General features: G+C 40.3%; 2 protein-coding genes across 2 annotated transcripts in view; one reads left to right on the top strand and one right to left on the bottom strand.

Annotated features, from left to right (window-relative positions):
- Nucleotides 1-3,267: 3,267 nt before the first annotated feature.
- On the bottom strand, nucleotides 3,268-16,422 carry dis3l2 (DIS3 like 3'-5' exoribonuclease 2). Its single transcript, XM_028021661.1, has 21 exons — nucleotides 16,293-16,422; nucleotides 13,831-14,618; nucleotides 13,604-13,728; nucleotides 13,440-13,493; nucleotides 13,223-13,324; nucleotides 11,995-12,178; nucleotides 11,822-11,886; nucleotides 10,911-11,140; nucleotides 10,631-10,804; nucleotides 10,455-10,534; nucleotides 9,519-9,631; nucleotides 8,842-8,949; nucleotides 8,512-8,745; nucleotides 8,236-8,315; nucleotides 7,929-8,112; nucleotides 7,716-7,802; nucleotides 6,642-6,789; nucleotides 6,297-6,427; nucleotides 5,544-5,648; nucleotides 5,223-5,327; nucleotides 3,268-3,388 (listed from the first exon to the last, which is right to left on the bottom strand). Exons 2-21 carry the CDS (start codon nucleotides 14,591-14,593, stop codon nucleotides 3,287-3,289), a joined length of 3,174 nt encoding a protein of 1,057 aa, XP_027877462.1. The 5' UTR covers nucleotides 14,594-14,618; nucleotides 16,293-16,422; the 3' UTR covers nucleotides 3,268-3,286.
- Nucleotides 16,423-23,014: 6,592 nt separating this feature from the next.
- The window catches only part of gpr158b (G protein-coupled receptor 158b), an 80,216-nt gene continuing 78,235 nt past the window's right edge, over nucleotides 23,015-24,995 (top strand). Inside the window, exon 1 of the mRNA XM_028021211.1 lies at nucleotides 23,015-23,877. Coding sequence (XP_027877012.1) covers nucleotides 23,015-23,877 — 863 coding nt within the window. The remainder of the gene's footprint in view (nucleotides 23,878-24,995) is intronic.

Genomic DNA, 24,995 nt, shown 5'->3' with positions numbered 1-24,995 from the left:
AACAGTAGTCTGCGGTGCCCAGTCTCTCCTGATTTAATCATTTGTTTAAGATTCAAATTAATGTTTGATTAAGGACAAGTGCATTGCTGCTGCAGAAATCTAATCTGTAAATCTGTTAGAGCAAAAAGAAGAAAAAAAATAGAGAAGAAGTAAGCAGTCGCAGTTGGAAGCACGCTTGCAAAGAAGAAATTCATTAAGGCCTCAAAGGCCACCCACGTTTTAGCAGCTTTCACATTCAAGTCATTCCAAGGAGTTTCAGCTTTGGCTTGACTGGCACGCTGAACCAAGAGAGCGTGAAGTTTTGTTTAGACGGCAACAACACGTCAGATCCTATTTTATTTTATTTTTTTAGTAACTGAAATAAAAGTCTTGTGAGCTTCTAAACAGACACCTGCAGAGATCCTCTTTTCTTCAGAACAATAACACATAAAATGTAAACAGAAACTCTTAAGGGTTTGAAAGCTAAAAGTGACTCTTTAAAAACAAACCAAAAATGCTGTATTATTATTATTATTTTTAATACTATTAACTATTCATTATAAATTCTAATAGGACTCCATACATATCAGCGTATAGCTCCTCTCAGAAGTTAACTTCCACTCATCACTGGTAGGATTTCCACGTTCACTTCAGAGTTTATCTGAAACTTTCTACTTGTATTGAATTCATAGTACAATATCCAACTTCAATTCTTCTGCAGACAACAACTGGGTGAATGAATGAGTGAGAATTTAGAGAAGTATTTATACGGTTGATTTAAAGCCCACTCCCACTAAGATAAGGATAAATAACCCTTGGCACACTGCAGAGAAACTGCGGCTTGTGGCATAATTCTGGGTGGGGTGTCCAAACTATTTGCCAAGTGTGTCAACATTGTAGATTTAAAAGTAGTCGCGGATAAAAAAAACAACAAAAAAACAAAAACCCCAACCTAAAATCAGGCAAATAAAAGAAGCCCAAAATTCATAATAGATTCAAAACGTGAAAGCAATTTTTATGATGGTGTATTAGGGCCATTGTAGACAGGGAAAAAAAAGGAGTAAATTTCCACCATTCTAGAAAAAATTTCAAAGGAAATTCTTGGACTTCAAATGTCCAAGATTTTTGTAGAGATTATTCTCAAAATTTCCTCTTTCTGGCATAAATTTATTACTTTCTACTACTTTAATTGTGCAAGTTTGCTGTACTAAAAGAAAGACGTAAAGTTTTAATTTTCTATTGGGCTTGATCAAATAAATTTATTTTCAAGAATTAGAACAGAGTTTGGGCCGCTTTCTTTCAAAATGCTTGCTATGTGTAGCCAAGCTTAAGACAAAATAAAAGCTGGTTTGTGTGCAGTGAAGTTGGCTTTTAAGTAAAAATAATAATAACTTGGTTTTATCTTTTGTTAAAACGTAGTCATAAGAAGACAAATACTTTGTGTTATACGTTACATTTTCCTGTGTCAGAAAATTATGTTGGTAACAATTTTTACCCTGATTACAAATTAAAAGTCTCCATCTGCCTCTACCGGCCAAATTCGTATCATTTTTGAACTACAGTTGGGAGAACGCACAAAATCAGTCCAAGAGCCACAAGGGGTACATGGGCCGCACTTTGGACATCATTAAACTAATCCTCTCATCAGAAATAGCACTAGAATTGGTTTCCAGCACATATTACTCAAAAGAAAAAAAGAAGGGAAAAGAGAAGAGTTGCAGTCGGGGGAAATTTTTACAGCCTGATCTTTGTCCTGAAGGACCAGACTCAGGCGGTGGAAAAATAGGTCACAATGTTCAGGAGAAACCCAGGAACTACAGAGGTCAAAGTTGACTGCAAGCTCTCGTTTTTCAATATTTTAGCATCTACACTGCTCATAAACCAAGTGTTGTTTGGTCTAGTTCCTGGTGCAAATATCTTAGTGTTATTGAAATAAGACAAAACTCACTTACATGTGACTTTTCAGCAAGAAACAGGAGCTTGATTCAAGTAAATAATTCCTTAATATTGATGAAAAAGTTCTAGTTTCATTGACAGATTATTTGACTTATAACAAAATATTTTTTCCCCATTTTATAGGTGAAACAATCTGCCAGTGAAAGAAATGTGTTTTCAACAGTATTAAGGAATTATTGAATTAAAACAAGCTCCTATTTCTTGATGAAAAGTTACTTGTAAGTGAGTTTTGTCTTATTTTAAGTGCAATCAGATACTAGCACTAGAAAGTAGACCAGAAATACTTGCAAAAGTGCAAAAGCTATGTCTGGACCAGGAAACCAACTATTTTAAATGAATCTGGTAAGAGTGGAAAAATATCCATCCAGATTTGCACCTGATAGATTTTCTACAAAGTCCAAAAGGGTTTTAAAGCAAATACTGAAGGGTGTGTATGAATACATTTGATCCAGTTTCAGTAAATTTGTATTTTGAAGGAAATGCTAACTTCTGTTTTAAAAGGAAAAAAAAAAAAAAGTAATTTAATTTGTACATGGTATCAAATATACCAAACATTTGCTCGTGTACGTAAACTTCTGATTGGTGCCGCATGTCAACGTCGACGTCCAGATGAAAGAGCAAATAATATGCTACAGGTTTGCTATCGTTTCACTATTTGAGTCATGCTGGTCAAAATTTGTCCGAGCGCAAAAGCTGGTAGAGTGTAATACAACGCGGGTTCTTGTGAGGGTACGTCTAACACAAAAGCTTTTTTCCTCCCTTTTTTATAGAAAAATGTCACCAATGTCAAACTGAAACAAGGTTTCAAAATCTGGTTTCATAAATGAAACTGAACTAAAATCATAGCACGTCAAAACTGACCTAATCTGGTCAAAAAAATAACTAAAGATCCTTACTGCCATATTCAGAAAGTTCCAGAAAAGTGTTTGAATCTTCCATGTACACAGAAACACTTAACACCTTTTAGTAAGATTCACACTGCAGCTGCCCATTTTCCAGAACACTAACTGGCAGATTCTGAATCTTTTAAAAATAATCTAGTGAAATAAACAACATAAATGCCGTTTGTCCGATGTAAAGAGAGCTGAACATTGAAATATTTATGCTATATGGTGATGGAAACGTTTTCTAGGAGCCTACGACCTTGGAGAGTGGGCAGCTGCTGAATGAGGTCAGTTAAAAAGACTAAAAACTAAACCTTCATGAAATCTTTTCCTTTCACAGGAATTGTGCTGAGGTTTGACTCTGATAGGACGGCGGCTACAACGCAGAACCACATCTAAGCTCACAATCACACTCCTTCTGAACAAAACGAAAATGTGCAAGTCTCAATTTTCTGCAAGGGGCTGTTTTATGAAGCAATCTTTTCTGGCCTCTTGAGCAACGCGCTGTATTTCAGAGGCACTTCATCCGTCTTGAGCTGCACGTCCACCACAGAGAAGATGGAAATTACCTGGGGAGAAAAAAAACAATACCATCGATTTGCTTCCATGTAATCTTGATGCATCTTTGCTTTTACGTCAACTGACTCAAATATAAGATAAAATGAAAAGACGTCACGCACCGATCGACTTTTTTCACTTCCGATGCGATAACTGAAGTTTAGTATCGGCCGAAACCGATCTGACACAGAAAAACAACTCGAAATTGACTTAAGTTTCTTTTAAGCAGACATACATATGTAATAAATCCCAAGTTAATTGAATAACCCTGCACCAGAACAGCACGCTTAAATACTCCAACAGCTTCACAAGCTTGGTCAAACATGTAAAAACAACTTTAATTTGTTCAGTCAGTGCAATTAGGAGTAGAACCGCCAATGTAAAATAAATAATAAAGAAACTGAAACTGACAGTCGGTTACATAATGATGAAACGTAAAAATAAACTGCAACAAACTTTCTTTCAAATGGTTCAGAAAGTTAAATTAGGAATTGCAAATATAGTGTAAAATAAGTAATAAAGCATGACGTGGCTCAGAGCAAAATGCATAGAATTAGACTGAATAGATTTGCCCTTATGGATCGGACACATTGTCACCAATACCCGATCTACAATTCCTTTCAATATCTGGAACAATATCGATATTAATATCGGATCGATACAAATACTAAAATTGGATCGGTGCATTTGAATGAAAACATCACTGTTTGCTCCATGAAAGCATCACATTTTTTTTTATTAAATGCAGATAAAGAAAAAAAAAAAGAATCACACTCCTTTATGTAACTGGTTTCCTGAAGAATCCTACATGTTGTTCAAGAGCAATATTTGTGTTTATGGGGCTATGATTGCTGTGTCATATGATTGCAGTCGTACAGTTACCTAGAAAGAATGCAAAGAAGCTATAAATACTGTTTTTATCATTACTTTTATCATTATCACATTAGTGCCACACGATATTGCTTTCTATAAGCTGTCAAAATGTACAATTTGTCAGGGTCCTGAAACAGTTTAAGGCTAAAAGTGCCATTTCTTTGCTTACAAATGTAAATAACAGGGTGTAGATTTAATAAAAATGGATTTTCTCATCATTAGTTCCTTTGGACCTTTAACCTCATCAAGAAATCAGATTTGAACCTTTGAGCACAACGCCTAATAACCTACCATTTGCAGTTTTCTATGTTGTTTTATTAATGCTAAGCACATTAACTGTCAATATTAGAGACAAAGCTCTATAATTATTTTACTGAAGTATTTAATCATGCTTTTATCATCTTCATATTAAAAGAAGAAAAATTCAAATCATCAAAAATTGGCATCGGAAGGTAAAAGTCATAAAAATCTTTAGTGGATATCTAAACTCTAACATAATTTGTAATAAAAGAATGAACATCTTAAAGATGTAAATAAAAAGAAATCATGGAGTAAAAAATTAACATTACAGAGTTAAAGAGTGAAAATTATGAGCCGACAATCTGAACATTTGTTCAAACTTCTTCAAATGAGTCGTGTTACTGACACTGCGAATACAAAAATATAAAATGTTATGTTAAATAGCATAATAATGTAAAAACTTAAATAATAAACAACTTTTTTTTTTTTACTGTTTCTTATCTAATCTAATTCCCAAAGACAGTTAGTTCAACTTATCTAAAGTTGCAGCAATAGTTTAATATTTTTTAACTTGACAGTTAAAGTTGATCTAACTTAACCGAGTTGAAGAAGCAACAAGGAAACTAGACTGACTCAAGTTGAGTCAGCAAATATTTTGTTGACAGTATATTTCACTGATAACCAGAAAACCGATGATATTAGAAACTCTAAATGTGTCTGTGTGGTTCTCACCTGCTCTACAGGGGGACTTTCTTCATCGTCACTCGTCCAGACCAGCACGAGCTGCGGGACCTTCTCCACCTTCCGGTAGCGGTACGAGTCCAAGCCCGCGATGGACTGACAGAGAAGAGAAATGATTTAAAAACCGCTCCATAAAACACCACTTATTACTGTAAAAATGAAGGTTTTATAGGCAATGTGTGAAAGAAATGGTCGTAATACCATCTCAAAAAAAAAAAAAAAAAGTTTAAAGAAAGTGAAATCTGGACTTAAAAATAATACGCAGCAAAAACACATTTTAAAAAAATTGGGATTAAACCGGCATGAGCTGACCTTGCAGTAGATGCGTTTCTGCACTCCGTATTTGATAACCAGAACGTCAAAGGACTTATCCAGCACACCCATCACCATGGCGTTGGACTCCAGTGGGCCACACTCCTGTGGAGCAAAACAACAAAATACTTACAACGCATGGACATGAGGACATTTATTTTAACACCCATTTCACTGCTTTACATACAGGGACCGATGAAGCATTTGGGCTGAAGAGTGAAAATAATTGAAAACATTATTAGGTCGTGCCTGAATTTGCCCTAAAGCGCCATAGGATGTATGCTGGACTCCATTTTATCTTCCCGAATAATGATTATATTGGCTACAGAAGGTCCACCTTAGTGTACTGGGCTATTTGATAAGCATGGTGGAGGAATGCATGGTATAATTATCATGTTGTTAATGTGTTTCACTGCCAGTGGTCCTGATGTTTTGCACAAAATAGTTTAAATATTTAACTCAATTCTATAAAAAAAAATTTAAGACGGAAATTGTGGCCATGCTAAAAAAAGTCAAAAAGCCGTAACATCACGAGAAGAGAGTCACAATATTACGGGAGTAAAGTCAATGTTTCAAGAATAAAGTTGAAACCAGAAGAATGTCGTATTATTATGACTTCATTCTCATAACTCTATGACTTTACTCTTGTAAAATTATGATTTTATTCTCATCATTTCAGTTTTGAAGTTTGAAGTGTAATAATTTTTTGGTTATCGTTTCTTTAATGGAAATCAAAAACTTCATCTCGCCCACCTTCACAAACACTCCGAAGTAAAGCTCAGAGCTGAGCTCCTGCACTTTCTTGGACAAAGTCTTCTTGTCGTTGCAGTGCGACGCCCGTATTTGGACTTCCTCTGTCGACAGGCCCAAACGAGGCCCGAGGTCTGTGTGCAAACGTTCAGCAATGAAAAACAAACATTACAAACGAGGCGGATAAGGGAAAAGCACGTGAAGACGATAAAGGAGAAACAGTGGCAGACAGAAAACAAAACAAATGCATCGGGTGATCTGGAGGTCTGGGTGTGTTTTTCTGCCCCTCCTTCAGACAACAGAGGCAGCCATTTATATATTTTTCTTTGCGTCGTTTGTGGGACGTACTCAGAGACGCCGCCAGCAGCCGGTGCACGATGATGTCAGGGTAGCGCCTGATGGGCGATGTGAAGTGTGTGTAGAGGGGAACGTTGAGAGCGTAGTGCTGAAAATGTTCCCTCTGCAGCCTCGTACCGGTACAGAAGTACAAGGCCAGCTGAGGACACAAACAGCACACATCATTACTGCATCTTCCTTTTTATCAGTAATGTTAATGGTGATGGAGCCATGTTGGAGAAATGTTCATTCAGAGCAGAAACACTTAATGAAATACTCATTTCACAAAATGTTTTCCCTCCCTTTTAAAATCAGTGTTTCTTAAAAAAAAAAAAAGATATTAATTTTCAAAAATCTCTTCCCCCCCCAAAAAAAGGCTGTATAGTTTTGCAGGACATGCTGACACGGACAGATTTGCTGTTATTCTGGAGGAAAAGGTTAAAAAAAACCAAAAACATTAAATGTAGTAAATTTAGTAGTGTTTTACTGAGGAGTACCATTTCACATTAAAAGTTGAAGAAAACTCCAATCCATATTTTTATTATAACTTCATGGAAAGAGTTGTTTTTTTCTAAGTAATAATTTTGGGTACTTGTGACAGCCTTACATGAATCTAACTGAAGCATTTGCTTAATTGAAGCTTTAAATTGTTAGTGAATCGATGTTCTAGTTAATAATCTGAGACTTTCAGTTTCACTTGGGTCTAAATATTACGTGACACAGATGGGTCCATCTCTTTCATGTCTGGAAGTGATTCATATTCATCTTTAGATAAAAAATTTTAAAAAATCAATCTATAAAGCTCACTGTTGCATCTAGGCGCGGACTTTTGGAGGGCAGCAACTCTCCATAGCAACCAGTACCTGCCATCAATACCAAGCGGTTGTCACAGAGCAATGCTGGGAAAATTTAAAAAAAAAAAACTTTTCTGTCCTACCATCACAAATGCAAAACATGGAGTTTGTGTGCTTTGGTTAGATGAGAGTAGGATCGAGTTTTCCTATAAAGTAGCCTTTGGAGTGAAGCTGCTTGTTTATGCCAATAATAAAACACTTAAATGAAAGAAGAATGGTGATTTGTCCTGACCTGCATGGGTCTGGAGCACATGTTATTAAGGACTTGTCTCCTGTAAACCGAGTACTCGTCATCTCCATAAATGGCACAGAGGCTCTTCTGTTGGGTGGAGAAACACCGGAGACATTTTACTGACCATCATCAGACAGATTTAGCTCATTTAGAAAAAATTAAAAAACCGAATAGGTTTTCACCAGTTCTTATTTAAAAAGTAAAGCTACTGACGTGTATGGTTCCTGCAGAGGTGAAGTCCATGTTCAGGCCCAGCTGGTTGCACAGAACCTCCAGCTCCTTCACCAGCTTGGCTTTGGGCGGCGGGTGGCGCCGCAGCAGCGCCAGCGTAGGGAACGCTCTGTAAATGTGGGTCGCTGTGGCCATGTTAGCCAGCAGCATGAACTCCTCCACCAGCCTAAAGCAACAAAACAAGACTAATTCAGAGATGTCTCTCCAAAAAAAAAATTACAATTTTCCAAATATGAGGAGAAAAACAATTTGTGATGTTTGAACAATGAGTTCAATAGAGGATTCTCACTTGTTGCAGTCTCTGTATTCGTAAATGTAACAACCTTGGGGCGTCATGGTCTCTTTGTCAAGTGTGAAAGAAAGTTTCGGCTGAAACAAACAGAACATGAAACACACAGTTGGATCTGGGTTTGGATGACTGACTTCTGCCTCAATAATGGGTCGCTTTATTTAACTGCATAAAGAAATTTCTTGGGAGATTAGAGCTGGGACAAAAAACACCAAGGGTTGAGAATGTTCTTGCTCCACATGGCGACTGTTGAAGCCAACAGTGAAATGCGCTGACCTGGTCCAGTCTAAGAGCGCCCCCTAGAAAGCGTTGAGCTCGAAGGTTCTTGGCAATAGAGTGCAGGTGGAGCACGGCTTGGTGGATCTCGTCGACGGTGTGCTCGGCGTCGATGGGCGGAAGCTCGTCGGGAGGGAATAACCTCTCGGGAGCCTCGATCAATCGCTGAGCGTCGTCGTAGCTCAGCTTCACGCAGGAGTGTATGACCGAGCGGCCGAACCACTCGTCCAGGATCTAAAGACGCAGGTTACGTTTGGTTTAATGGAACATTGTCAAAAACGCACTTTTGTTTTTAACCGAGGCAGGAACCATGTTTTCGTTCACGCATACCTTTCCCTCAGGTGTGAGTTTCCAGATGACGGAGAAGGTGAGTCTGTCGGTGAGAGGATTCAGGCTGCACAGCTCCTCGCACAGCAGCCTGGGCAGCATGGGCACCACCTTAAGCAAAGTCAGTTGTTGTTTGTCGTTTAGCGTGAACAATTTCTACATCGTGGGAAGAATTTTGCTTAACCGTTTTCTGAATAAAATTTAAATTAATGTTACATAAAAAAAAAAAAAGAACCTGACGGTGTTATCAGAAATGTTACTCTTACTATTTTCATCGCTTCCATAAGAGCGTCAATAAATGTCAGTTAATTTGAAATTTTGATTGAACCCGGGTTATAATGTGCAATTTAAATCTCACTCCCTTAATAAGTGGCATCCTGAAGAAGCCTATTTCAAATGGAAATGTTTTTCAGGAACAGTATTTGTGTCGCTTACCTAAAAAGAAAAGTAGTAAATTGTTTTTTATTGCAATTTTTATAATTATTGCAATAGTGTCACAAAATATCGTGATAAAAGTCATAAGTCCATATCGCCCACCTCTACACCAAAACCTCAAAAAGAATAGAGAATTTAAAAAAATAATACAAAAATCAAAGAATAAAAAAGTCCAGTAAAACCATCTCACTCCAACAAATACACAACCAATGTCTCTGACGGACCTGGGTTCACTGCATACTAACCATTTGAACGAGATAAACGCTGGTGGCTCTTTGGGAGGCCATGTTGTCAAGCGAGGTGCCTTCCTTCACAAAATAGCTGACGTCAGCGATGTGAACTCCGACCTCAAAGTTGCCTGGGATTAAAAATTGCATTTTAACTCTGCGTGCTTTCAGTATCACACACAACCTGGACAGAAAGTAGATAAGTGGAGGAGAACTAAGAGAGTTTGTGAAAGAGCAAAAATGCTAATCTTTCTCTGGTAATCAGCCTTCAAATATGGTGTAACGTGAAATTTATAACGTTGTGCTTCAATTGGTGTCATAGAAAAAAAAGGATATTTCACATTTTACTAAGATGAACATATTTAAGTTCTCGGAGCTGCAGTTTCCAAGCTTTCCCTCTCATGCGACTCCCACACTCAGATCCTTCAGACTAGCCAGCAGCAATTAGTAAACACCTGGTAGAACTGCACATCTGTTGAGTTCATTATAGGAGCTACATTTCAGTGCAATGCTGGTAAAAATGTTGCTAAACGGTTGATAGAGGAACCATGTTGTGATGACTTCCTGAAAGTAGAGTTTCAAAAAGTCGTGTTTGCTATATAGCATTTTTATAACAATTCAAGGTAAAAGCTTCTTGATAGTGCTATAAAATGTGCCTAAGAATACATAAAACTGTCTCTTTAAAAAAAAAAAAGTTTTAATTTTGGTAAATGCCATCATACCATGAAAACCTGGCATGTTTACTGAAGCTCATCTTACAGTAGAATCTCATTTGACTCATGCCTGGTTATTATTATGAGAAACATTTTACTCATTTCAGATTACTTCTATGCAATAGGTTACATCTGTCCATCTGTGACTGAATTGTATAATAATAAATAGTCTAAAGCAAACAGATTGAAACTGTAGTTTCCTCTTAAAGGGGCTAACAGAGTGTGATGGGCAGCAGCGTACCGTCTGGGAGTTGTTTACAAGACAGGGCGTCGTCCAGGTCTCTGGCAGTGGCAGGATCGATCGTGAAGATACACTCCTTCCTAAAAAACAATATATATATTTATTTATATATAAGTAATATATGTATTCAACATCATGAGTCATATTCCCAATGAAAACAGAATTTGGGGTTCTACCGGAGGTCCCTCCTCTTTTCAATCTCCTCTGGTGGGATGGTCCACGGGAGCGTCTTAGGAAGACAGTCCAACACCTCTTGTGGGAACTCTGAAAAATCCACGTTGTACTCGATCATGATTCCTTCCGTCTCCGGCTCAATCTCTCCTGCTTGACCCAGGGTCTTAGCAAGTCGGCTAAAAGGAGAGAATAAAAGAACGAAAACAAAAAGATAAAAAAATAGTAGGTAGAGCTTTCGAATACCAACAAGTTCCTTGCCATCATTTCAAAGTGATTCCTCACCCTTCGGCAAAGTTGCTGTCGGCTGCCCAGTCGGTGATCTGGCAGATCAACAGGGTCTTGGCGAAGTCGCCCGGGTTGGCTCTGAACTCTGCGGGACAGTCGTCGAGTTTGACGTTTATTCGTGGCACCCGGTGGTCTACGGGAGAGAACATGGCGAAGGGCTTGTCTGGTAGGAACTTCAGATGGCCTGTGACGGCTCGGGAGTGTTTTCTCTCAACGATGTAAACCACCTGGTAGGTAAAGGCACAGGACTCTGAATTAATAAACTACAACTTTACTGACCTTGCGTAAATGTTGGCCACCTGCCAGGAGAGGCAAATTCATCTCTTTAAGACACACAATGACGTGCATCTCCAATACAAATGTGCACGAAATACTGTCAAAATTCTGCTAATGTCAAAAAACACTAACTTTGATACAACTGAAAGACAAAAATCATCTCATTTAGCACAAAATCCTTTGTCAAAAAAAAGCGTGCTTTTTTTTTTATTATTCTCTTATTAAGCAAATTTATTCTTGTGATTCCAATTTGCACAGTCACTAGCTGCTGAAAACGCAACTAATGACGAGGATGATAAGGGAGGTAAAAAGATCCAGAGCTCACTGTGAGAGAACTCCTCCATAGTCAACATAGCAACCATTAGACGATGTATATGCAGGAAAGCAGCTTTGGACTCCAGGTGATTATGGCATAAAACAAAGCATAGACATAAAGAAAACTCCTCCTAACAACTGAAAGGTACAGTGGAGGATTTATGATGCTGTGGGCAAGTTCCCAAGCCTTTGAGCCCAGTGTAGAGGAGAACCCAGGAATCAGGACTGAAAATAAAAGTCTTTGCAAAGGGAATGTTTGTTCTCTTGGGAGGAACTAAAACACGAAGAAAGAAGCCAATGTAGGAAACCCGACGTACCTTAGCCGTCTTTTGGAGGATGTCAGCGTTGGCTCGGGATGTTGAAGGATCTTCCAGATGTTCCCCTGGGACAAAATGAAAGTACTAGTACGAGTGTCGTAGTACACGCTTACAAGACACATTATTTCTTTTACTGCAGCTGATTTGCACATGATCCCACTTCTCCACAGTACCGGTGTCAGCGCAAGAGACATCAGGACGGTTCCTAAGCAGTTCCTCCGGGTCGTTCGACTGGTCCTCCGCTCTGACATTAGGACTCGGGCCGTGCCCTGCGCTCTTCTGGGCCGTTCGCAGCACATGCTCCGTCTGTGTGTCCGACTCACTGGTGCCGTCGCAGTCGGTGTCAGACTTCACCACCTGCAGAGACAAGTGTTCAACCTTTTTCAGCAATGGAATGGACTGGAGTGTTTAACCGAACACTGGAGGATGTTAAAACCTTAATGTGCTGTTGAAATTTATGAAAAAATGTGGGGCTGTGGCAAAGTTATAAAAGAATAACATTTAGTAACTTTTAAATTCCATATTTGTTGCGCTTTCTAGCTAGTTTTGTAACATCATAAAATATTTATTGAGGTAAATCTCCTTACCAACTTTTAACCAATTAACCATTGTGTTTTTCAACCAAAGAAGTCGATATTTTGTGTAATACTAACTACTGCTGATCATATTCAATGTGTCAGTGGTGGAAATTAGGATCTAACTGATGTAAAATTATATCTGTATCCTCATTTCAGATTCGTAGCCTAGTTAGCTTAGCCATAAGTGCATGCAACCACTTTGATGGTCGTGTTGTGATTGAAGTGGCTTATGATAAACACACGGTTTCTGCAGGATTCACCAACTCAAATTTAACACCTTGTTGGACCATTGTGAATGAAATGTAAGACCTGAATCACAACAAATGTACAATAAATACAGAGATTAATTTTGTAAAAAAATGTTTTACAATACTTTAACTAACCCGTGATGAAAACAATAAATATTAGCAGCTAGTTAGTGGTAGCCGCAACCGCCTTGAGTCACAGAACGCAATGAAGATGTCTGCCTGACAGAAAAGCCCCGCGAGAAAAAGCCCCCCAGAAAACGACAAGCATATAAGAGATTAAATAGTTCCGCCACAACAAAATGTAACAGCTATGATTAACTTATTAAAGGTCAACATAAAAAAATTCATTTTAGATCAATTTTAAACTTTTTAAGGATGCACAGACACCCTGATAAGTTCAGCTGGTGAAAAACAAACTCACAAGTTTACTGAATTTAATCATCCTCCATCAAAGCCATGTTCAGAGTCAAACAAAAATCAACCATAAATCACCATTTTAATCGCACAATCACCCCAATGACCATCTATATTTTTTAAACAGTAAAAGGATCACTGTTAGTCACTTGAGGTTTCACCTTCCACTGTTCCCGAGGAAGAATCTGAATCACCACTATGTCTCCGTTAAGCGCCCTGTTGCGGGCAACGACTCCGTCCAGGAAAAGATCACGCCCGTCGTCCTGGAAACATAAAAACATGGCCCTGGTTTTCTAACCGCCTTCGTTTAAACATAAAGGATCCAAACTACACCGTAGTTCGGGGTCGTACTATGAAGAGGTTTGCATTTGAACTTACAGGAGACGGAATAAAGGCTTCATTGTAATTCTTGGGATTGATTCTTAATTGTCCCTGGAGAGGAAATAGAAAGAAATTACTCAAGCACATCAGTTAGAGATAAATAATCTCTAGTTGAGAAGAAATGCAGTGGGGCGATAGTGCCACCTTTTTGCGGCTCATACCTGGTAAAGCTCTCCTCTTTTCAGGCCATGGGAAACCTCCTCCAAGCTCATGTAGGACTCAAACACCTGCTTCTTTGATCTCCCGTCTCCTTTGTTCTTACCTTTCGCGCCTAGAGAATTTACTCCTGTAGCCGAAAAAGATTTCACTCAGGGACATACTGACCTAATAGTGACAAAGAAGATTTTTCTTTTAAGCAAGAAGGACCAAAAAGTCTCCTAGAACTAACCTGCAGGCTGCTGAGGTTTACCCTGTTTTGGTTTAGGACTCGATGTTTGAGGTTCAGCGGATAATTTTAAAACTGCCTCCCTGTTTTTCTCCTCCTCTGGTTTCTTCGGTTGGTTTTTTTTCTTCGACTTCCTCCCTTTCTCTTGCTCCTGCTCGCTTGCACCAGTGTTCGTTGTTGGGGTCTGAGGCCCGGCATAGACCTCGGCTGTCTTGAGGCCAGCGTTTTTGTTTGGATCATCCCTTTTCTTTTGCTGTTTCTGCTGTTTCTTTGGGCCGTTGCTTCGCGAACCGGCAAGCTCCTCGCCGGATTCGATGTCTCCGTCCTGGCTGGTGGTGGTGTCCCTCCTCTGGCCCCGTCGTTGTCGCTCACTCACACCTGGCTTCCTTTCGCACTCCTGCTGGTCACTATGACTGCTTAACTTCTCCATATATAAGGACAGTGAACTCTCTTCCCCTTTCTTTTTTGAGGAGGACGGAGAGAAGTCGCTTGAGTCGGGGAACTCGATCAGCACATGGTCCTTTTTTTGTTGTGGCAAGTTAAGCCTGTCGCTGTGTGCTTGGAGCGACGCGCTGGAGCCGTTTTCCTCCTTTTGGGTTAACGAGTCCTGTGTGTACTGTGCTAGATAGGAAGCGAACATACTGCTGCGGTGCTGGCTCAGCAGCCTGGCGTAGGCGTCCTTTGGAGGAGTCGCCGCCGACTGATTCTGGCTGCGCCTCATCCCTCGATGCCGCTTGGTCTTGTTGGACTGCTGAGCAGGATCCATAAGACAGTCCTTAAAGGAGCTTTTTCTGCCACGACATGGAAACAATGAACAGTTGATATCTTGGTAGATGTCGAGCAAAAAATTTAAATAAAGTTTTAAAAAAAATACAGGAGATAAAAATATTTAAAAAAGGGCAAAGACATTTACGCCAGAAAAACATAAATAACCACAAAACAAGGATAAATGAAGATTACTTTCTTGAAGACAATTGATAATAATGCCAGTAAATTAAGATATTATTTTAAAGTAATCAATTATTCAAATCTAACTAGTCATTGTCAATCCAATATGCTTGTCGGATGTGCCTGTTGCACCGAAAATCGGTGGTATTTTATTGATATTGTCAAAACAATTTAATATCTAATGCAATGTGACTAGGATTACAAACAATCGACTTACTATTAATTGTTGATTAATGGTTTATTAGATTAAAATTAGTTCCAATAGAACCCTCTGGTGCTAGGGTTAGGGTTAGTAGGGTTTGGTAGTTCTAGTGTTAAAAGACCAGGTCAATTGGACCTTGCAAGCTTTTTATTATTTTTGTGTGTGTGTGGTTTCGGGAAGTGACGGTCTGACAGGATACATGTCCAATCTGACATCTACCGCAAAGATGGCAGGGCCACTCCAGAACGGGAAAGAGAAACTGGTCCAAACAGAGTCGGTTTGGGAAACATAAACACTCAAGTTCCTTGAGTTTCACCTTAATAGCGCTCATTCAGCCGAGATGCATTGTGGAGCAGCGTAAACTTCTCATTCAAAAATTATTGATGTGCTACGAAGGTGAGGATGTGATGACAGAAAAGCAAAGGGCATAACAGAAACATTTTATACTTAAACAAAAAACATGTTGCCATTAAGCAAGGTTGATTTTGAGGGTTGTTACAAGTTAATACAGCTGGTAAAATAAACATTTATGATCTTTTTTCCCCCCTGTAATTCCACTGACAAGTTTAGCAAAAGTAGAGTGAAATGTGTGGCTTAAGATTGGACCACAAAAACACCTCAAAGCAACCGTCAGCACGGTGATAATTTGACATTGTTTTACCCACACTTGAGACAATCACGACCTTATAGGTAGAGCAAAGTACAGTAGAGCCAAATGTAGGAGCCATTTCTCCCACTGGTGAAATCGGGTCATCAACATGACAATGAAAGTGGCCCAGTCAAAGCCCAAAACTAAACTTGATTAAAATGCTGTGGTGAGGCACTAGAGGGCTGTGCATTCAGTAAAATTGAGCAAACCTCAGTGTGATATAAAACCCCTCCTGAATGATGTGGAAGACATGCAGGTCATTATTTAACCTTCATTCAGGGAAAATGGCAGCAGCTGTTTGGCTTGCTTTTGTAACTTGGGCACAATGAAGCTTGTGAACACCTGCTATTCATTTGTCATATTTAAATTCAAGAAAACACATTAAAAAAATACTTAAACATGGACACTGGACCCAATAAGAGCCAGTAAACACTACGTTTTAATCGCAGACAACACGAAACATTCATTTGACTAACTCCGGTTTAAATGGCTCTGTTAGAACTAGCCTTTGCTAACAGTTAGCAGTGAATGAGCTACTTTAAACGTCAAATTGTTGCTTAAACCTTCACTGCCGACGTCTCTTGTCTGAGAGAAAATGACATGCTTTGCAGTAAACAAGAGGCGAAACAATGTAACGACTGTCAAAGTGTCTGATAAAGATATTACCTCTCGCTGACTGTGATGTAGGTTATATGAAGCTAGCGTTTGTCGCTAGAACGTTACAATGCCGTGCACTCACTTCCTCCGTCGTCATTGGTTGGTTACATACATGCTGCATTTGAGTGCTTTGGAAAATGTAGGAACAGTCGCGAACGTCACATTTATTGTGCGACCAGTACCTGCTGCAAAGCAAACGGGAAAAACTCAACTGCATTCAGGGCTATCTAGTCGTTAGATGTCTGGTATATAGGTTTTGAAAAAGAAGTTAAAATGAATACCTTCAGGACACTGACTTCAATGAGTCTCCCTGTGGTGTACGTCATTAACCTCTAGATGGCAGCAAGTCATTATTTGACGGCCAGACATCGGAGGAAAATATAGTAATTTGTGCGAGTTGGTTGTGTAAACAGCATATCGTGTGATTTGCCAGGAATGCCAGGAATATTATCATATCAGAAATGTCTTTGTGTTAAAGTTGAATGGGTGGTGAGATTCGCAGAGTCTCCTAAGTTCATCGCCATATTAAAAATGGGAGATTCCAGCTTTGTTCTGGCGAGCACCTTCCACGCGTGACTGTTCCTCCTTCATAGTACGAGGCAACTTTGAAGGCTGTCAGCGTGGGTGTGCTTTTGAGTAAACACGAACTAGGTGTATGTGTGGAATCAGATGAGCCATCTGTGAGTATTATGTGAATCAGAATCCCATCTTGTAACTTTAAAAGAGACCCAGAAATGCTTGGAAAGCCCACACAAAAACATTTACACACACGGATGATCTTTCTTTTTCATCCTCTTCTTTTAATTCGTGATATTTGAAATCCCACTCACTATGTATTGCAGCATTAGATTCACTCTGCATCTACATCTGTTCACCATAGCTAACATGTATTGTATAAATGAGCTTCAAATTAAGAATTGGTATTACAGATATTTGTACTGAAGTAAAGTGAGAGGAAAAAAATCCACAAACAACAAAAAAGGCCTTACAAATACAACCAATAAAGGGGAAAAAAACATAATTTGGCACCTTATAATATGCTGGTGATGTACACTGACCATTTGACATATTAACGTTTGTAGTTTTAAAATACTTGTGTTTACTCCTGCCTTCTAAACTAACATTTTTTTCAGTAACACACAATGTCTTACCAACATAACATTACCCCTTACACTTCACAACTTTGGTGTGCTTTGTTGACATTTTCTGTGATAAACTGAGAAAAAGTGAAGCTTGCTAGCTAGCTAGCAAGCTAGCGGATAGATAGATAGATAGATAGATAGATAGATAGATAGATAGATAGATAGATAGATAGATAGATAGATAGATAGATAGATAGATAGATAGATAGATAGATAGATAGATAGATAGATAGATAGATAGATAGATAGATAGTATTGAGGAAGAATGTATTAAAACTTTGAACAAAACGTTTGGCTCGTCTCTTCCTCAACACAGCCGGGTTCTTCTCGGCGAGCGGCGGCCAGCTGTAAAACGAAACTAAACAAAGCGTGCTGACGTCACAGATCACAGAGTTTAATTCATACAAAGCAATGAACAACAAAGCTGCAGAGATACAGAGATATGCATTTCTCATAAAATAACAACACACAAGGAGAGACAAAAACAAACACGAAACACACAGACAGACAAAGGCGCCCAACGTGGAGAGAAAAAAGATGGCAAAAACTCTGTGTATATTAGCGTTACATGTACTTTATAGTGAGTAGGCGTTTCCTCACTTTAATATATGCAAAGAAGGCGTTCTGTTGTTCAACCAATCAGAGAACCACCTTGGAAAAACGTCAACCTTCCCCTAAGTTTTAATGACCAAACTCAAGAGTCATTTTAGTTGTTAAAGTTATAAGTTAATTTTCACAAAACCTATTTTACTCTTTTGGACTCAGCATCTCCCAAGATTTGAATCTTTGCCTTATCACGAACACTATTTAAAAGGTATATCCGAAATTAAACATAGATGTTTCCCAGATTCGAAATCTGTGCTCAACTCCAGATGCAGCTCAGAGCCCCTGGGAAACCCCCAACCTTCGACCTCTCGGCAGGGGAAGATATTATTTATGGCCTGCTAATTTAAAGCCTTTCAAGAGAATAGTGTTTTGTGGCTGCTCTAAGTTACAGCCCTGCCAGGAGAATGTTTATCTCTGCTTAACATTTGTCCAAATAGGAATGTTTATCTCTTAAACGCACATGGCATGAGATTAGCCATATTAAACACTCAACAATATTCATATTTCCTTAACAATAGATAGATAGATAGATAGATAGATAGATAGATAGATAGATAGATAGATAGATAGATAGATAGATAGATAGATAGATAGATAGATAGATAGATAGAGCTTTCGAGTTAATGTGAGCAAAAAAAAAGTGAATTGCTTTAGAGAAAACTGAAAGGAAATCATTTTAATCTTTTTTTCTTTGTTTTTCCATTATTTCTTGATGTCCTTTTGCTCTTGTTAAGCAAAAGTAGTCTAAAGTAGTTTGGTAAACACCTCATTTTTTTATTTTGCTGTATCTTCATATTTTATGGTCTACTGCATCCTAAGGGGAAAGCAATCTCATTGAATATCATTCATTCACCTTAAGTTCAGCTTTGTGAGCACACACAGAGATAATTTTGTGTCATGTTTTACCGCAGAGACTGAAACTCTGACACTTTAAAATCATAAAAAGTCTACTTGTGGTGAACAAAACACAACTTTGTGAGATCTGGAGGTTTAAAACAGCGTGTCTGAGCTTGGTTCGTCGATGTTCAGCTGCAGCTCACTGCACGGCTGCACCAGTGAAACATGGCTGCTGCGTGCAGGAAAACAAAGTGTCGCAGGAACAAGGGATGTCCTCTTCCCCTCTTCTGAGCAAAGCTAAAAGAACCTCTGGGAGAACGTGGGTGAAAGAACGGCTGCCTCTGCAAGTGTTGCGCTCGTATGGGCCCAAGTTGGAACGCATGCAGATGAAGCAGCAAATTCCCATCAAATATTTATCAAGCCAGGGGAGGCAGCAAAGCCTTAAAAAAAATGAAGATAAAATGGGAAGCAGGAGCTGTCACTTTGCACTCTTCCTCACCAAAACTATGTTCTCTCTAAACCTTTGTATTATTATCCATTAGAAGATGATTGACTATTTAGAGCTGGGGAGTGTAACTTTTATTAAAAATATGTGTTTTTACATATTTATTAAAATTCTCTTTATGGCATGTTACAGATAATCTGTGAAAAAAAGCTCCTCCTCCTCCCCATACCAACTGCAGAAATACACCACTCAGTCAGAAACAACCAATCACAGCCAGGAGGAGGGTCTTAGCGCTGTCAATCACTCTCATTCTCACCCCATCCCATTTCTCTATGCTATGCTACGAATGCTAGCAGGCATTCGTAGCAGTAAAAAAGCTCCTCACTGCATTGTAATCATCAGGTTGCTGAAAGTGGCTAAGTCTTCACACATTTTAAGTCTGTAAACATAATATCAGAGAATGTTTTGTAGCTTTTCAACGTTTACATTGTTTATGTATGTAGTACTGGCTCGAGTTCATGTAGTCTGATAAATGGTAAAAACCTGCATAGAGTCACTTTTAGTTTTTATTTGGTCCATCAGCCTTCAAAGTCTTCAAGTAATGGTGGATGTTTTTAAAATCCTTCAAAAGTACATGATTTAACAAATGCAGTGCCTTGTAAATTTATTAACACTTGTTGTACTGCATAGAGTCACTTAAAGCTCCTCCTGCTTCTCCCAATACCAATGCTAGTTAGCATGCTAGTTAGCATAACCGCTGATGTTGACGGATAAACGATTTTCCTGGAAAGGTAAATTGCTTCTCTGCCATTAGCACATTTAACAGAGAGTACATGAGGTTTATTGACTTCACTAAGACCCTCCTCCTGGCTCTGATTGGTTGATTTTGATCTGGAGCGGTGCATTTCTTTAGCAATAGTATAAGGGAGGAAGTCGAGGTGCTTGATTTTTACAGATTATCTGACTAATATTATTCTGTCATGACATAGTGACAGTTTTGACAATTATGTTTAATAAAAGAAAAAAATATATGTATTTCTGTAAAAGTGTAGATTTTAGGCAATCTGCACAAAAAAAAGGATTTTGCAAGAACATTCATCATGGTTACCTGGTTAAAAAAAGGAACAACCAACAAACAAAACAAAAAAACATGTCTGGCTCACGTATTTTTAATCACAGTATCATATGCTGTAATTGTAGGCAGCAGTAGACTCACATGCCCAGAGAGGCTCAAGCCCATGGTGCAGCGAGGACTCCATGCCATCACCTTCCAGTGCCATGGCAACGGCCTGCAAGTCACCCCAGGCGAGCTGCGCTCTTTAACGCCAATTCACAATCAAGGGCTGACTTCTGATCATCAGCACCCAGAGAGCGTTGGAGCACCGTGAGATTGATGTGTGCATGCAGAGACACACACACGCACGCCCACACACGCACGCACACAACTAGAGATAACACTGTCTCGGTTTTCTGTCAGGCAGAGACAGTCAGGTGGTGTGTGTGTATAGCAACACAGATTGGCATCTCTACTATCATGTGGCAAATAAATAAATGGCTAATCACATAACTTCCACCGACCACTTCTGTGTGTATAAATTACATCAGTGTAGCTGTTTATGCACTGAATAGCTGCTGTGGTAATATGTGGCTGTAATTTGATCTAATTGTCTTAATAGAGACATTACACACCCGGACACAGTGTCATATTTTAAAGGACATTTTGAAAAGAGAAAAAGAAATCTCATCGTCACCTCAAATCAAATCAGGAATTCAATGCAAAAGTGAATGTAACTTAATTTGTGTGTGCTGTTTTGTTTTTCAATCTAGGACAAATTGTCCTTAAGTTTATTGTTGTTATTATTACCTTTATTTAACCAGGAGAGTCTCAGATAGATTAAAAACTTCTTTTTCAAAAAGAGTCCTAGCGAAGAGGCAGTAGTTTAAAACCTGTGTGAAACCTCAGTTAAAAAAGAAGAAGTTCCTCTACCGCCTCCATCTTCTGGTCAGCATCAACCAATCAGATCCAGAAGGAGTGTCTTAGCGCTGTCAATCATCCTTGTGAACATGTTGTGTAATGTGCTAATGGCAGAGAAACAGGAAAACTGTTTATCGGTGGCCATGCTAACTAAATTTAGCATTCGTGGCAGGCTCGGTTGTGGTAAACCAGCAGAGAGAAAGGGGGAAGGTTGTGAGCTATGCTACACAAGCATGATTGACAGCGCTAAGACCCTCCTCTTGGCTTTGATTGGTTCTTTCTCACCCGAAGCAGTATGTTTATGTGGATGATAGAAGAAGCACGGTGAGGAGGCAGAGGAGATTGTGTTTTTTTTTCTTCACATACCTACTGTCATGACATAGTTATAGTTTAAACAACTATATAAAAACAAGACCATCTATAATAACACATACTGTGTCTTTAAGTTACTATAAAATGCCGATCCACAATAACTGCTTAAGATGCAAAGGATTAAAAAAAAAGCCAGAAAGAAACCAGCAGTCCCATTTGAGTAATTTAATCGCAGGAAGAAAAAAAAAAAATCTGCTGTTCTGTGAAGGCCTCAGAGGTTTGTAGGAGGACAATAGAGAACAAATTGCATCCAAAAGACAGAGGAACACAGCAGACAGGGGAGAGGTCTGAAGCAGGGTCAGGTTATAAAAACAACACCACAGACGTCGGAGCTCTCACAGAGCTCTGCTTGACGACCATGTGGAATATGAGGTGCTTTGATGAAAGCTGAATGCTCTGGCTTCCGAGCACATCCCCGTGTGAGGCAGAAAACAAACCCGGCCCATTGTGTTGGCATCGTGTTGGCACCACTGAGCTCAAGGCCAAACTTTTCTTTAGCAGGGAGGCAGATGTTCAGAGTAATTGGAAGCAGAATACAGAGGAAACTTGGAGGGGAAACTGTTTGAAGTTACAAAACACTTGAGACTGGGGCATAGATTTACCTAGACCAGAAGACAATGGTCCAAATCACTTACCTAGAGATACAATTACAATAGTTTAATTGAAAGAGAATGTAGCTCCAACTTAAAAAAAAAGACAGTCTTGAGCATCTCACTTCACTTTATTCAGTTTGAAAATGAATTCCTGTTTCTATTTGCCTCTGGTTCTCCACCAACAACAACCTCCTCCTGTCTTCCCCCTCAGGGAAGCGGTCTACTCTCAGCACCGGACAGCTCCCAGTGTGTTCCCACGCCCCGCCCACCTCTCCTGCAGACGCGCGCTGAGAAACAACCACACACATAAGACGGCGCGCGCGCGAGCACACCGTGGGCGACGCTTAGCATCGCTAGGTTGTTTTTATTGGGAGGGGACTGAAGTTCGGGAACATTTCGGTGCCGCTCCTCTCTTCCGCGGCACCACTCCGCTCCCGGGGAGAAGTGTTCGTAGATTTAACGGAGTTCCGAGGATTTTTTTTCTTCTTCTCTTTTTTCCGGACAGCCGCTTTATGAAAGTCTACGCTTTCCTTTGAAGCCCCAGATTAGAAGTGGTGGTGACGGGGATTCCTGTCGTAACTGGCGACGTAATGGCTATAAAATTCAGGACCTTCTGTGGTTTGTGTTCGACAAAGACTTTCTAATAGCAGCATTGAGAGACACCGAGAGAAAAAGAGAGGCAGAGAGAGAGAGAGGATTTGGCGATGAGCGCAGCTTGCCAGGTGCCCGCGGTGTCTCCTCTGCGCCTGTGAGGAACCACCATGGCTCTCATCCTCTTCGCGCTGCTTCTGCACACCGGGCTCGTTCTGGGATCAAACTACGGCTACGTGGAGTGGTCGGATAACGACAGGGACGAGAAGCACCCGCCGGCGGCGTTCAGCACGCAGAGCGTCAACAAGGAGCCGCCCCACCGTCCCACTCCGCACCCGCTGCAGCCGACGGAGCGCGCGGTGGTCGCGCACAAAATCGAGGAGGATCTCCCCCGGGTGGTGACGGCTTTCCTGCACACGGGAGACTCCTCGGCGCTGAGGCAGGTCAACTGCTCTCGGCGGTATGAGCTGAGCAGCCTGCGCGGCGGCCTCCACGTCGCCTCCCACTACTCCCTGCACAGCGTCCTGGACACGGTGGCGCACGCGACCAACTTCCTCAACATGATCCTGCAAACCAACAGGTCCCGCGAGCGAACCTTCCGCGGGGACACGGGTTGGTACCACGCGCTGGTTCAGAGCATCCTCGAGGGGGACCCGAAGATCCACCGGGCGGTGGTGACCCTGCACGCGGACGCGCCGACGACCCCCGACCCCCACGTTTTCCTCCAGGCGACCAGGACCGGAAACGAGGTGGTGCTGCAGGACCTCTCCGGGTCCGCGCACCGCCGCCTGAAGAACAGGAGCCCGGAGTCCGACTGGTTCCACGACTTCAGGGACGGGAGGAGACCGCAGATGCACAGCGGCGTCCCCGAGGGCTCGGGCACCGGCGGCGGGAGTTACCTTCTGAACAAGAGCCAGATCAAATGGTCCGCACCGTACCTGGAGTGTGAGCACGGGGCTTTTGTTCCGTACTGGCTGCTCACCTTGTCGGCTGGGTTTTATGGACTGAAAAGCAACTCGGCGCCAGAATTCAGGTGAGAGAAAAATGCAAAAATATTGTTTTATTAGTAGTAGCAATATTACTGGTATTATTATTCTAGACTAGGGAAGACGTGCGACACTTAATGAACACACTGCCAAATGTAACATGTCGCAAAAGTTTTCACACCACTTGGACTTGTTAACTTTCCGGCGCTTTAAGCACACACTAGTTATATTTTATTAGGACTCTTTTTTTGTGAGAAATCAACACAAAGTAGTTTAAGAAATTGCAAAGTAGGAAGAAAATTAGATGTTGTTTTCAAAAGCTTTAACACCAAACAACCTGAAAAGTGTGGCGTGGTGTGGTGTGGAATCAACACACACCACAGGGTCTGGACAAACCATTTCCATACGTTGCATTAAGGAGCCGTGGGAATTGGAAATGTCGTTTAAAAGAGAAAATATGCACACACAAAAAAAACAACCCCCCCCCCCCCCCCAAAAACCCAAGTTTGAATCAGAAAAGGTTATTATTTTAATGTTGTTGTTTTTTTTTTACTTTTTCTGGTAAATCTTGTGTCTCTTAAGGTTCAAAATTTCATTTAGTTTCAAATTTTGTCATGAAACGGTGAGGTGTGTAGGTGATGGTGAGGCAGACGCAACAGACCCAGGTAAGGTAAATGGTGAATTTAATGATGGGAACTCAGTCCAAACAACGAGCAGCTAAGTTAAATACATGGGAGGGTAATGACAGAACAAGACACACCTGGGAACAATCAAGGGGAGGACAGGACAATGAAGAGACTCAAGGACACAAAAAACTCTAAATGAACACAGAAAACACAGATCCTGACAAATTTTTTCAGTTTTAAATATGTTTCTGGCGTAAATTTTTTAAAATTAATTTTTGAAAATTTATATTATATTAGAATGTTATTACCTTATCAAAACTGTACGTGGAGTTTTACCTTGATTCTTTCGTGCTTGTTTGAGAAATCCTTGAATCTCCCATGGCAACCATTCAGCGGTAGAAAGATGATCCTCATCCTCAGGGCTTCAGATCTTCTGCCTCACAGAGCAACCCTCCTCTGCGACTGCCCCACTCAGCTCCTTCAGACCAGCCAGCAGCAATTAGCAAACACCTGGTGGAATTGCGGATCTGCTGAGCTCA

Source organism: Xiphophorus couchianus, chromosome 6 (genome assembly GCF_001444195.1).
Source record: "Xiphophorus couchianus chromosome 6, X_couchianus-1.0, whole genome shotgun sequence".
Classification (NCBI taxonomy): Eukaryota; Metazoa; Chordata; class Actinopteri; order Cyprinodontiformes; family Poeciliidae; genus Xiphophorus; species Xiphophorus couchianus.
This window is presented reverse-complemented; position numbering and strand designations above follow the sequence as displayed.

Excerpts from the sequence above, each read along its gene's own strand:
- dis3l2 (XM_028021661.1), bottom strand. The coding sequence starts at position 14,593 with ATGGATCCTGCTCAGCAGTCCAACAAGACCAAGCGGCATCGAGGGATG. Across the intron at positions 8,950-9,518 it reads GCGTTTATCTCGTTCAAATG|GTGGTGCCCATGCTGCCCAG; the intron begins GTTAGTATGCAG and ends ACTTTGCTTAAG. Across the intron at positions 7,803-7,928 it reads CCTCTGCAGGAACCATACAC|AAGAGCCTCTGTGCCATTTA; the intron begins GTCAGTAGCTTT and ends TCCACCCAACAG.